General features: G+C 59.4%; 1 protein-coding gene across 1 annotated transcript in view; it reads right to left on the bottom strand.

Moving 5' to 3' along the window:
* Window positions 1–13,039, bottom strand: part of CACNA2D2 (calcium voltage-gated channel auxiliary subunit alpha2delta 2) — a 149,047-nt gene that overhangs the window by 586 nt on the left and 135,422 nt on the right. Inside the window, 22 exon segments of the mRNA XM_015587162.1 lie at window positions 60–250; window positions 406–523; window positions 644–796; window positions 1,039–1,110; window positions 1,344–1,391; window positions 1,604–1,692; window positions 1,783–1,881; window positions 2,140–2,243; window positions 2,350–2,412; window positions 2,509–2,599; window positions 2,760–2,857; window positions 4,883–4,943; window positions 7,867–7,887; window positions 9,095–9,171; window positions 9,932–9,993; window positions 10,104–10,175; window positions 10,252–10,323; window positions 10,402–10,476; window positions 11,695–11,769; window positions 11,979–12,050; window positions 12,261–12,350; window positions 12,536–12,585. Coding sequence (XP_015442648.1) covers window positions 60–250; window positions 406–523; window positions 644–796; window positions 1,039–1,110; window positions 1,344–1,391; window positions 1,604–1,692; window positions 1,783–1,881; window positions 2,140–2,243; window positions 2,350–2,412; window positions 2,509–2,599; window positions 2,760–2,857; window positions 4,883–4,943; window positions 7,867–7,887; window positions 9,095–9,171; window positions 9,932–9,993; window positions 10,104–10,175; window positions 10,252–10,323; window positions 10,402–10,476; window positions 11,695–11,769; window positions 11,979–12,050; window positions 12,261–12,350; window positions 12,536–12,585 — 1,853 coding nt within the window.

Below are 13,039 nucleotides of genomic sequence, written 5' to 3' on the forward strand. Positions count from 1 at the left end.
CCCCCGCCGCCCTCAGCCCGACCCGGCAACCACCCAGCAGGCCCTATCCCTGGCCACGCCCTCTGTCCCCTCTTCGGTCCAGTCCCTCCGGTCCCCCCTCTACGTTCCCGCCCTTGCCGGCACCTGGAGCAGTTTCCGCAGTCAATGATGGCGTTGTAGGAGGCGTTCACAGACCCGAAGTAGTACTGGGTCTGTTTCATGACGCAGCTGCTCTCGCGTGCCTCGGGGTTGCCTTCTGCCTCCGCGGGGTCTGCGAGGACCCAGAGCGCTTTAGCCCCAACCCTACACCCTGGCACCATCTCAGGCGTCAGCAGTGCTCAGCTTAAGCCATCCCCTCCCTTTGGGATCGGTCTCTGCGCAGTTGGGGGGGAGGGGTTGAGGAGGGGCCACCAAAGCCCTACCTACCTGCCTGGAACCAGCTGTGGTAGATGAGGCCATACAGAAGCTGCTGGAACAAGGACCTGCAGGACGTGGGTCACCAAGTGGGAGTGGTCAGAAGAGGCCAATACCCTGCCCCATTTCTCTTGAGCCCTTCCTGCCAGGGAGCACCCTCCCTGACCCCTCTCCCTGGAGAGGTGGGAGGTCATCTGTAGGCAGGTCTCCCAGCCCCCCCACCTCCAGGCCAGGCATTGTTGGGGCTCACCACAAAGACACCCCGGGGTGCGGCACCCAGGTTGCCCGGGGGCTGGGGGGCACAGGCTGCCTGATAGTCGTAGGACTCCTTGCGGGTGTAGAAGGAGTTATTGTAGAGTGCCAGCATCAGGTTGGCATCCACCTCACTGAAGAACCTGCCCACCTGGGGATGCCGGGAGGAGACCATAGTCACAGGGCTAGCAGCCCCCAGAAGGCTCAGTCAATCCCAGACCCCCTCCTTCCACTCTCTTCCTGATCCTCACCTGGTCCCACTGATGGTTCTGGTTTGACAGCACCAGGAATCCCCCATCATCGATGAGGCAGTCACAGGGCTAGCAGCGTCATGCCCCCAGAAGGCTCAGTCAGTCCCAGACCCCCTCTTTCCACTCCCTTCCTGATCCTCACCTGGTCCCACTGATGGTTCTGGTTTGACAGCACCAGGAATCCCCCATCATCGATGAGGACACAGAGCAGGTCCTGGGAGGTGGGGAAGGGAGAGGAAGATGGAGAGGGGCTCAAGCCCGGACCTCTCTCCCCAGACCCTGGCAATCCAGCGGTCAAGTGGAGGGAGCACCACTTCCCCCAGTTCTGGTAAAGCTGTGAAGTCAGGGTGGGATGTTGAGACCCACAGGCCAAGGGATGGGCTAGGAGTTGCAGCTGGGACTAAGAAGCCCAGGAATGGGGGGATTTAGGGTTCAGGGTACACGTACCTCGTTATTAACCTCACAGTCCATCTCACAGTGGCTGCTGGGGCCGCACTGCTGGGCAGAGAGCAAGGACCATAAGGTGCCCACCAGTTTTTCCTCCCTCCCATTACCCTGCATCTATCTGGGTCCCCAGGCCATCTGCAACAGGCCTTCCCCTTCCCCACAGGCACCAGAGCCACTCTGAGTGGGAAGACTGGTGGGGGTTCCTGGGGACTCCAGAATGGCTACTGCTGGGCTTACTGCCCCCACCCCTGCCCAAATACCTTCTGAGGCTGGTCCTGGTGGGTACGGTTGCTGGCTAGCACCTTAAACTTCTCAGCCCAGGCCTCTAGGTCCAGCTTAACACCCACCACTGTGGAGGAGAGCAAGGGGCCATCAGTGCTCACTTGCCTGGACAGCGCCCTGCCCACCGTCCCTTCTCGCCTCTGCCCTGGGCACTCACCTGCTGGTCTCAGTGTGCGTCCGCCCAGGCTGAGCTCCACAGCTGTGCTGACGAGGATGCCCACTGTGTCATTCTCCAGCTCCAGAGGCCTTAACAGGACTGGGGGTGAGGTGGGGCGGGCAGTCAGGAGTGGGGGCTGGCAGCCACACTGACCACTCCATCCTGAGCCCTGTGGATCCAAGAGCCCAAGCCAAGGCTGACCCCAGCCTAAGCACCCAGCACCCAGCATCCAGTGTAGTGTTCGGCACAGCCTAGTCCTCTCCTCTCATGTTCCCTAGTCTCAGCCAGCTTGGTGTTTGAGAGGGGCCTCAGGGAGCAGAGCCCAGCCCTGGCTGAGCACACGGGAAGGCCACTCACCATCCTGGTGTGGGGGCTTGAAGATGTAGCCGCGGTTATCCAGGCTGCGGCGGTAGAAGCTGGCGTTGAAGGGCTCAGGGTTCTCTGTCCAGTCCTCAGCTGCCCTGGTCACCCAAAACAGGCAGAGGTTGATGGAAGGGGTGGCTTATGGGAGACAGTGGTCCCAGGCAGGGAGGGGCAGGGTGTAGGGCAGTGGAGTAGGTCACTTACTTGTTAGGGAATACGCGAGTGATACCACCATCGGTGGCAGCGAACACGGCCAGAAGGCTGTACCTGAGGGCAAAAGGGGTGAGGTCACAGGCCTGTCTTCTGTAGGGCATGGCCGGGGCCCCTGCGCCCATCCCAGCCTCCGGCCTGGGTGGTGCCTACGTGTTAAGATCCTGGTCCCGCCACACGCGCTCCACCAACTGCTGTGTGATGCCTGTGTCCAAGATCAGGTTGTGCAGAAGGAAGTTGTTGCCTAGAACAGGAGGGCAAGGGAGGAGGGGCGTCTTCTCGTGGCTCCCTGTCCACTCCCCACCTCCCCACAAGGCTCCCCAGTGACGTGGCCCAGGCCCTGCCTTTGGCTCGGGCCCTGCCTGTTCCCAGGATTCCTCAGGGCTGCCCCACCAGGCACTCACACTGCTTGGAGTCTGGGGTCACTTTCTCCATAAGCTCGATGAAGTTTTTCAGGAACTCGGTGTTGTTGTCTGAAGCATTCAGGTCCTTGCAATACTCTCTGGGGGGTGGGGTGGGGGCAAGAAGAATGGGCTTGGGGGGCTGGACAGGGCAGAGTGTCGAGGCTTCTCAACAGGTGTGCTTGGCTGTTTGCTGAGATGCCCAAGCCTCAGGGAGGGGCAGGTATATGCTTACGGGTGGCAGCAGCTACATGCCTGGCAGGCTCCCAGGTCTGACTAGGGGCAGAGATGACAGAATGGTCTGCTTCCTCCAGGCTGGTAGGTTTTCCATCCTGGGCACGGCCCTGCAGAGTCTCCCACCTCTCTTGTGTATCTGGACCCAGATGGAGCACCTGGGAGGCCCACCTGGCGGGCTTGCCCATCTGTCTGCTGTATGGGTCCATGAGCACAGGGTGGGCGGAGTCCGAGCACCAGCTCAGTCAACAGAGTTTAAGACTTCATCCTGCCTTCATCCTGCTTCCTGGCATGTGCCTTTGGGCAACTCACTCGAGTTCCCTGAGCCTGTATTTTTTTTTTTTTAAATCATTCCACAGAGTACGTCAGGAAGTCACTGGGAACACCTGGGTCCTCAGACTGGCTGTTCCCTCTGCCTGGAATGCTCTTGCCCCAGAGGCGGACAGGCCGAATCCCTCACCTCCTCAGGACCCTCGTGGGGCTCAGAGGGCACAGAGGCTGCGGGGTGTGCAGAGGCCTGCTCAGGCTCTGCTCCCCAGGAAGTCTTGGCGATGGGGCTGTCTCTCCTGCCCAACTTCTCACTTACACCCCTGCCGCCAGAGACTTCCCCAATGGCCCATATGGCAGCAATTTTGTAGGATTTTTTAAAATGTGCTGCTTTCTCAGGCTCTGCTAGGGCCCACAGCTTGGTGACGGTCTCTGGGACTGTGTCTCAGCCCCACTTGCTCCCTGGCCCCCAGGGCCTTTGTGCTGTACTTGTGTGTATGGAGGCCACGCCTGATACACCCAGAGTGACACCCACGCAGTTGGGTTTGTGATACAAGTCACCTGCAGTCCCCCATGTGTACATTTATATTTGTGGGTTACTTTATTCACTCACCCAACACATATTTATTGAGCTCTCCAGAGCTGAAGACACAGAAGTGACAAAAACAAACAGTCCCTGTCCTCAGAGAGCTCCCTCGGGGTCTTGTAAGCTACACAGGACTTTTCACGCATTTCCACAGTCACTGATGACACACAGCCCACTCCACATTTACACTCAGACTCTTACAAATGTCCACGATGACTCACAAATACAAACATCTACGGAGAGTCACAGAGAAATTTGTGGGTGCATGCACACACGTGCACACACAGAGGTTAGGCGTGTCCAGAGCCCCCGTGTGGTCCCTGAGAGTGCTCGTGGGTCTCTGTTGGCTGCACCCACCTGCCCTCATCCAAAGCCCAGGTCACAAGGGAGGGCTTTACCATCTGGGGGCCCGCCGGCCTCAAACGTGGGCCTTCAGGCAGAGGGTATGCACTTGAGAATGTGTGTGTTCATGCTGCGTGCACTTGAGGAACGCACCAGGCCTGGGCTCTGACCCCTCGCTTGTCAGAGCAGCTCCTCAAAGGCCCTGTCCCCTCTCCCGCCCCGTCCTCAGTGAGCCACCACACCTGGACTCGGCACTGCCGACAGGGAATCTGGCTGGCTCGGTCCCCAGACCCACACAAACACTGACACAGGACACGGACAGGGTGCAGGGTGGAGGTGGGGAGGGCACCACAAACCAGAGCAGCAGCTGCCCATTGGGGGGCGTGCTGCGGACAGCCGACCCAGGGCAGAAAGGGCTCCTTTCAGTTGCTTGGGAGGGTGGGGAACATCGGCAGAGGGTCCAGAGCCCTGCCACCCTAAGCCCAGTGGGAGCCGGAGCTATGGGCAGCTGGCCACTGCTGCCTGGTTCGGCTACATGGCCCAGGTATGCGCATGGCTGCACATACGGGGCTATGCGTGGGGAGGAGGTGACACCGCACAGGACACAGACACACAGAGCTCCAGGCAGCAGTGCAGGAGGCGGGCCAGGGCAGTCAGGATGGGGGAGGACACCTCAGCAAGGCCACACGCAAGCTACCTGGGAGCAATGAAAACATGTCCTTCAGACTCAAAGCTGCTGGGGAGCAGGAACTCAAAATCTGCAACAGAAACGGGGGGTTATCCGGCGGGGGCTGGGGAGGCGGAAGGCCAAGAGGCTTAGAGCTGAAGGGGTTGGAGGGACAGGGAAGGGGGTGACTTGAGGGTGGGGGAGACACCAGCAAATAGGGAACCCGCCAATTCCACGTTCAAGTTCGAGCCAAAGAGAAGGGGTGGGTGGGGAGGGGTGGAGGGCCTGTGGAGACTACAGCATTGCAGGAGGAGGGCAGTTATAGCCAATATGTTGCCCGGGCCTGGTCCTCTGTCGGCAGTGAGTCCCTTGGCGTGGCTGTATATGCTTCCATACGGCTGTATAGCACATATACACGGACACACACACACACATATATATATACACACACTGCTATATATATGCATGGTCTGGGGGAGGCGCCAGTCTTGCTCTTATCTGATCCATAATGGAAAAAACCGCATGCGGAGCTCCCTTCTCCTCCAAAGAGACTTTGAGGAAGGGGATTGGCTTTTGGTTGCGGATTTTGATCTCTCTTTCTTTGCTGCAGCTGTTTGCATTTTGGTAGGTCTCGCTTTTGTTCTGTGTCAGGCATCAACATGGCCAAACCGAGGGGTTTTCTCACGGGCACAGACAGTCCAACCAGAGACGGTGTGGGCAGCTGGGGGGGGGAGCCGAAGTGCATTGTGGGGTCTGGAGATCCTTTCTGGGGTAGCTGGCTGAGGGGAGACCCTCGAGGTGCCTGTGAATGTTCCCACATGTCAGGAGGAGAGTCTAGGAGCTGGGAGGAGAAAGGTGGGCTGCTTGAACCTGCACACCTGCCCTCTTGGGCTGGGCGCATGAGGGCAGGTGGGTAAGAAGGGCTAAGTCTTCTCACTGCCTAGGACCTGTCTGGGCTCAGAGCAGCCAGGGAGGAATGCTGGGGGCTCTGGAGAAGGTGTAGGGTGAAGGTGCTGCTGAGGGATCCACCAGTTGGGCCAGCGTATATGTGTGGGAATGAACATGTGTGAGTGCATATGTGCACGAGAACATGTGTGTTTGCATTTGCATATATGCGAGTGCGTGTGTAGGTGTGCGAGTGTCTCTGTGTAGGTCTGTGAGTGAATCGGGATGTAGCCACTGGGGATCCTCTTTGGCCTCTCTCTGGACTGGCCACCTTGCTGGTCTGCATCTGGGAGGTGTCCATCTGCTCTCAGCCTGTCTCACTCTGGGCAGTCCACTTTCCCACCCTTTTACCCAGAGTCCAACCTGTCGGTCACCCCAGGGCTTTATTTTTGTAGAAGAGGGGTCTTCCTTATTCCCGAATACACCCACAATGCACTGCAAAGTTCTGGGGAGAGGAGATTGGGGTGCCTGGAGGGGCCGAGCAGTCACTGGTTGGACTGTTGCTTTCTGATAGGACTGTGAGGCAAGGGTTTGGACACAAGCCGACAGGGAAGGGGTAGGGGTGGGAGGGGAGGAGGAGAAAGAAAAAGGAGGTGGGGGAACAGGAAGGAGACTACGCTATGGTTGTCACTGTTACCAGGACCCTGCATTTCTGAGGTCAGTGGGAGGGGTATGGGAGGGGGAGAAAAGACAACTCAAGCCAGTGGAGGTAGGGCATGTCCCCCACCCCACCCTGGCCTCTTTGCTGGACTAGGCAGGATAGGGCCCCTAGGGCTTCCTGGGGAGCCCCTGCTTCCAGACCATGGGGACCAGGGATAGGACATCCCCTCACCTCTCCATGCCCCATCTGCCCAGGTGTTCCCTGGGAGGGGTGTCTCCCTGTGCACCAGCAGGAGAGACCCTCATGTGCTGCTCTCCCACTCCCCCGTTCTCGCCAGGATCTATGAGTTCACTGCCTGCCTTTCTGGGAAGTCTCTGGCCTGGGTACCTGTGAGTGCCAGAAAGAACCTTTTTCTTCACATCCGGCCTGATTCCCTCCAAGCTTTTGTGCTGGCCTTTGGGGTCCAGATAGTCCCCCCTGCATTCCTGGCCAGGCCCACAGTCCCTGAGTCTGCCTCTATCTCCCAGGGGAACACCTTCCCCAGCTTGACCACCCTCCCCAGGAGCAGCGAGTCGGCCAGCGGCCTTAGCAAGGTCTCTGGGAGCTGTGAAGAGGTAGGGGACAGGAGTTCAGTACCTTGGCCAGCGCCCAGGATGGTGGGGTTCTCCCGGGGGCCTGACTGCTGCCCTATCCTGCCTCTCTACCTCAGGGTCAGGGCACGAGGCTTCCAAAGTCTTCTATCTCTTCTTGGGACCACTGCCAGCTTCTGGAGCCACCGACAGAGATCAGAGGAGGGAGAACTACCCCAGAGGAAGCCTTGTGTGCTTGGTCCTTTCCCATAAGCCTCACATGAGTCCCTTTGAGGACTGATCTACCCCCTGCATCTCAGGCCCCTTACTGTTGGGTAGAAGGTGGTACAGAGGCATTCAGCCCTGTCCCCACTGTTGAGTTGTCTTGAAGACCCAGGGGGAGCCACCGACAGAGATCAGAGGAGGGAGAACTACCCCAGAGGAAGCCTTGTGTGCTTGGTCCTTTCCCATAAGCCTCACATGAGTCCCTTTGAGGACTGATCTACCCCCTGCATCTCAGGCCCCTTACTGTTGGGTAGAAGGTGGTACAGAGGCATTCAGCCCTGTCCCCACTGTTGAGTTGTCTTGAAGAGACAGAGAAGGTAGGAAGTGGGGACAGGGGCCTGCCCAGAGGGAGTGAGGAGGATAAGGCGGGGCCTGAGCTCTCAGAATCCGCTGGAGAACTATCCTGCCGGTGGGGCCGGGGGAAAGGGCTGCTGGCTCTAAGAGGGGTTCAGGGATCAGAGGAAAGGCAAGAACTAGAGGAGCCAAAGGGGATGCTGGGAGGGGGGCCCTGGAGAGCAGGGTGTGGCTGGTCCTGGGCAGGGAGGGGGGCAAGCAGGGGTGTGAGGGCAGGTGGGGTGGGGAGAGGAGGGTGCACTGGTTCTGAATATACTTGCCCTTCAGTTTGCTGATTGGCACTGGGACAGTCCACCAAGAGAGAAAGCGAGGAAAACAAAAAACAACACAAACACAAAAACAAACGAAAAGGGGGAGGGGGAAGGGGAGGGGCACAAACAATATTTTATTCAATGGCTGTTTGAATGAAAATATTGTGTCTCATCATCATACCGAAAGGAAACTTCTTGCAAAAAAAACGACATGAGAGAGAAAGAGAGAGCGAGAAAACTCAAAGGAGATGAGCCCCAGTCGGCCAGGCAGGTGGGGACGCCCGGTGGGGCCGGAGCCCCAGCCTCCCTCCCAGTGACCTCGGGCGGTGGGCAGGCGGGGCCACAGGCTCCGGGGACTCTTGGGGGAGGCCCAGGGTGAGCAGGACATGCAGGATGAGCCACAGGCAGAAGAGTGGGAGAGGGAGGAAAGGAAGGAGGGAACGTGAGAGAGGGACGGACTGGAGGAAGGGCGCGGAGCTGGGGGAGGCCGGGAGAGGGAGGGAGAGAGAGGGAGAGGAGGGGAGGAGGGGAGGAGGGGTTCTGGGTAGGGGAGAGGGAGGGAGGGCATGTGGGGAAGAGACATGGAGGGGGTGAGCAGAAAGGAGGGGAAGAGAGGGAGGGAGACCGAGAAGGTGGGGGTGCAGGGAGAGGAAAGAGGAGGGAGGGAAGGAAGAAAAGAGGGAGCGAGGCAGGGAGAGGAGGAGGAAGGAAGAGGGAGGGAGGAAGAAGAAAGGGCAGAGAGAGTCAGGGAGGGAGCCGGGGCTGGCAGGGAGGGGAGGGAGCCAGAGGTGAGGGCTGAGGTGAGGCGGAGGGTGAGGAGAGTGAGTCCTGGGAATGGCAGAGGGGGCAGAGGGAGCCCCTGTGGGTGGTACCGCAGGGGGAGAGAGCCACGGGGAGACGGGGAAGGAGGGAGGAGAGGAGGGGTGTCTTCAGGGAACGCAGCCCCCAGGGTGTGCGGGAGGCAGGCTAAGGAGGGGAGACACGGAGCGGGAGAAACCAAAAACAACCTCAACAGAAACCATGAGAGAACGGTCTGGAACCAAATCTGAGAGAAGGCGAGCATGCAGATTTCCACAGACTTTCTGGGCTGATGCCCCAGCCTGGGGGTGCCTGGGGGGTGGGCAGACTGGGCAGGAGGGGCTGCCTGGCCGCAAGCGGCTGGCTACGTTGCCTGGGGCCGGCCAGGGTGCAGGGCAGAGGCAGGGGTGCAGGGCGCAGGCAGGGGCTGGCCACTTACACTTGACCTGCAGGATCTGGTCGCTGAGGTTGGCTTGGAGGTAGAAGGTGCTGTAGGGAGGGAGCACGAGCCCCAAGCTGGGAGGAGGGGAGGGGAGGGGCGCAAGTCACCGCTGGGGAGAGGTGGGCCATACTGGTGCCCCCTCCCCTGGCCGTCAGATGGGAGAGTCATGGCCTAGGGTCCTGGACCCTCCATTCACCAAATTCTCTCAGAACTACCAGCCCCGAAGCAAATCCCCACCCCGCCCCTTACCCCCAGCCACCTCCCCCAACACACCACCTGCCCAGCCAGCCTCCTCCATCTGGCCAGCAGCAAAGTCACGAGGGGCAGAACACTGTCAAGGAGCTAGGCTGCTGTGGGAGGGGGATCCACAGTCCCCAGAGACCCGGGCCATGTGAAAGCCGGCTGAAAGCAGGGTTGGTGCCACCATAGTGAGGGCAGCACCAGCTGGTACTGGGGTGTGCAAAGGACAGCTTGCACTGCCGGGGCCTGCCCCCCAGGGGGCTGCCCCCAGGCTGTGAATGTGCTGAGGATGACATCCTGGGACAGATACCCAGGGATACAATCCAGGTGGGAGGGACATGAGAGGGTGGCGGGCCACAGGGAGACAAGACAGATGCACTGTGTCGTCTCTGTCCTGTGCTCCCAGGAGATGGTTCCTGAAAGGCCAGTGAGAGGCCCTTGGGGACTGAGTGTCATGGGGTGAGAAGTGAGCAGGCCTGGCTGCTGGTGCCCCACTGGGATTTGGCACACTGGGGTAGAGGAGGGGACAGCTGGGCTCGGATTCCGGATGTGGGGGCTGCCCCTCCCTGCCCGCCCAGCCTTGGCACCACTCACCTGTAGTTGGTGCTCCTTATAGGCACCCAGGTGTAGTTCCTCAGCACCTCGTCTATGTACCTCTGGGAGAAGGGGCTGGGTCAGGTGCTTGGGCTAGCGGGTAGGGGCGGGGCGGTGGGAGGAGGATGCCCGCCTCGGCTCTCTCTCCCTCCTCCGCCAGCCACCGTCTCACCTCGTCCAGGGACTTGACCAATGTTCTGATCTGCTTGTGGCCCTTGTAGCCGTCGATCATGCTCCGACGGATCTGGAAGGGCCAGAGATGTGAGGCAGGCCCACCCTCCTCTGTTCTGGGTGCTCCCCCTCCCCGTTCCCCTCCTCACCTCCTCCTTGTTCTCATCCTCCAGCTCTGCATCCAGGAAGTCCAGAGTCACAGGCTCCCGGAAGTTGGTGGTCTGTGAGAGGCAGGGCAGGAAGTCAGGAGTTCCCATCTAGAACTGTTTCCTCCCCTCCAGGCCACCCACCTGGCTCACCTGGGGCTTGAGGTTGGGGTGCAGCAACACATAGCCGTTCAGGTCAATGGCAAACACGTAGCCGTTGGCTCCAAGCTGGGGGTGTAGATTGGGGGCTCAGGGCGTGGAGGGCTGGGCAGGGGTTCCCCGGGCTCCGGAGCTCTTCCTTGTCCTGCCTTCCATGCTGCTGAGGGGTGCCGTCTGCCTGCCTGGGCCAGGCACCCACATGCCACTCGGCCCCAAGCCTGCTTCTCAAGCCATGCCCAGCAGGCTGGCGCCCCTCATGCACCAGGCCTGGCCGAAGCTGCCCAGCTCCATGCGGCCAGATTCGTTTGGCCTTCTGTAGTTCTCAGCCCACCCCTGCTTCTCATGGAGCTGTCAGTCAGCCAGGCTGCTCCGCCTCTACTGGCCCCACAGGCTGTTGCTGCTTCCCGCTCCCCTCCTCACTACGTCTCCTCTTGGTCCCCGTCTCAGTAGAATTGGAATCCCACAGGCCTGGGCATCCCTTCCAGGCATCCCTTCCAGGAGTAAGTGAGACCCTGGACTTGCTTTTACCTCTGGGCCATTTTATCACTGCATATGGAGCCCAATGCCTTGGGGCCTTCATGTGGCCAGGTTTCAGGATGTGGTCCGACACAGCTCATCCCCCATGCCTTTCACAACCAAGACCCAAACTCCCTTCGCCACAGGCCCTGGGCCCGCCACACTGATGCTGCTCCTTCTCCAGCTTATGACTCTGTTTTTCACCTTCGAGACTTTGCCCAGAGAGTTCCCTCCGCCTCCAAGGTAGACCTTCTCCTCCTTTGTCCCCAGGACACTCCTGCCTATGTGACAGCCTGGGGATTGGCAAACTACTGCCCATGGGCCACACCTGGCCTGCCGCCTCTTACTGTATGGCTGAACTAAGAATAGTTTTTACATTTTTAAATGCTTGAAGAAGACAGAAAGAATTATATTTTATGACATGAAAATTATCTGAAATTCAAATTTCAGGATCCACAAACAAACTTGTGCTAGAGCATGACCACACCCATGTGTTTGTGTTTCATCTGTGGCTGTTTTCCCAGGACAACAGCAGAACTGAGTATGAGTATTTAGGCTGGCAGAGCCTCATATAGTCCTAGTCTGGCCCTTTACAGACGGTCTGATGACCTTAGCTCTAGGGCCAGGGGCGCCTCCTCCGGAAGCCTTCCCTGACTGCCTGAACTCAGAGGTCTCCATGGAGGTGCTGTAATCGCCATAAGTCTCCTCTGCTGTGTCTGGCTGTGTCCTCATGGGAGGCAGAGTGGGGTGGATGTGTAGCTTGATGCTCACCGTGTAGTTGGGAGTCAGCTTCTTGATGTCATTCAGAGCCACATCGATGCCCATCACGCCCAGGATCAGCTGGTTCTGGGAGCAGAGGCAGGAGGTCTGCAATGGACTCAGTGCCATAGAAGGGCCTCTGCCCACCCCCCATGCCCAAGGCCTCAAGCTGTTCTCGCAAGCAGCTGCCCCTGTCCAGCTTATAGGCCTCCCTATCCTGCCTCCGTCCCAGATGTGTTATGGGCATGCCCAACCCTCCCAGGCAGACCTCGTCCTTACTCAGCGAGGGACCTCACCTTCTTTTCCCCAGGGCCATCCTGCGTCAGGTTGAATACGGGTAGGGTCCCTGTCACCACCAATCCCAGACCCTAAAGGGAGAGGAAGATGATGGGTCGGCCTCCTGTGGCCAGCCATGCCCCCGCCCCAAGTGTTCAGAGTGGAGGCTGAGGTGCAGGCCACTTCTCTTGCTCCTCTGTTTGGTTCACCCCGGGAAGAGGACCCTCAAGGGACTTGACCTTGTGGGCACATCCGTGGAAGAAGGTCGCCAGCCCCACCCTTTCCTCGCCCAGAGAACTTACCAGCGCATCTTCATACACGTTGGTCCATTGCACCTGCTTGGCCTCCTTGCCCGCCAGCACCATGGGCCTGCCCAGTACGTCCAGATATTCCTGGGGACGGGATGGTGGGCAGGGGTCATGAGTCTACCCCTCCCACTCTGTCCTCCCTGTTCTGCCTCCCCATGTGTCAGCTCACCACCAGGGGGCGCACACACACCAGAGCAGACCATCACTGGTGCTGTCTCTGCAGAAGCAGGGGGCTGGGAGGAGGAGGAGGGGGCCCCCCACAGTCTCACCTGTGTGTTGATGCGGATGGCGCCGATGGAAGGGATCTCAAAATAGTAACCTGTGAGGGAAGGGGAGGCAGAGGTGGCCCTGGGTGGTGCTGAGGACCCGAGGCACAGGGGGCCCTGCTCCCTGGGGTGCGTCTGCAGTCCTGACTTGTCTCGGTCCCTTTCTCGGGTGTCGTTCCCTCTGAATCATGGCCCTTCAGTGCTCCCTGCTATTGCTCTGTCAGTGGGGCCGACACTATGCAAGGGGCTGTGAGTGTAGGTAAGGGTAATACGGAAGCAGAGCTGGGGTGAAGACAGGAACCTGAGGCCTAAAGTCCCTAATTGTAGGATGATGGTGACATTCAGAGTCTACCCAGGGGACAGGCCTAAACGCACGGAGAGACAGATTGACCGGCAAATGGACACGGGAGCAGACAAGCTGGGAGATGGATGGACAATGGACACTCAGACAGATGGGCAGAAAAATGCTCAGTCCGATGGACACGTCAGCCAGCCAGATACAGCCAC

Source organism: Pteropus alecto, unplaced genomic scaffold (genome assembly GCF_000325575.1).
Source record: "Pteropus alecto unplaced genomic scaffold, ASM32557v1 scaffold53, whole genome shotgun sequence".
Lineage (NCBI taxonomy): Eukaryota > Metazoa > Chordata > Mammalia > Chiroptera > Pteropodidae > Pteropus > Pteropus alecto.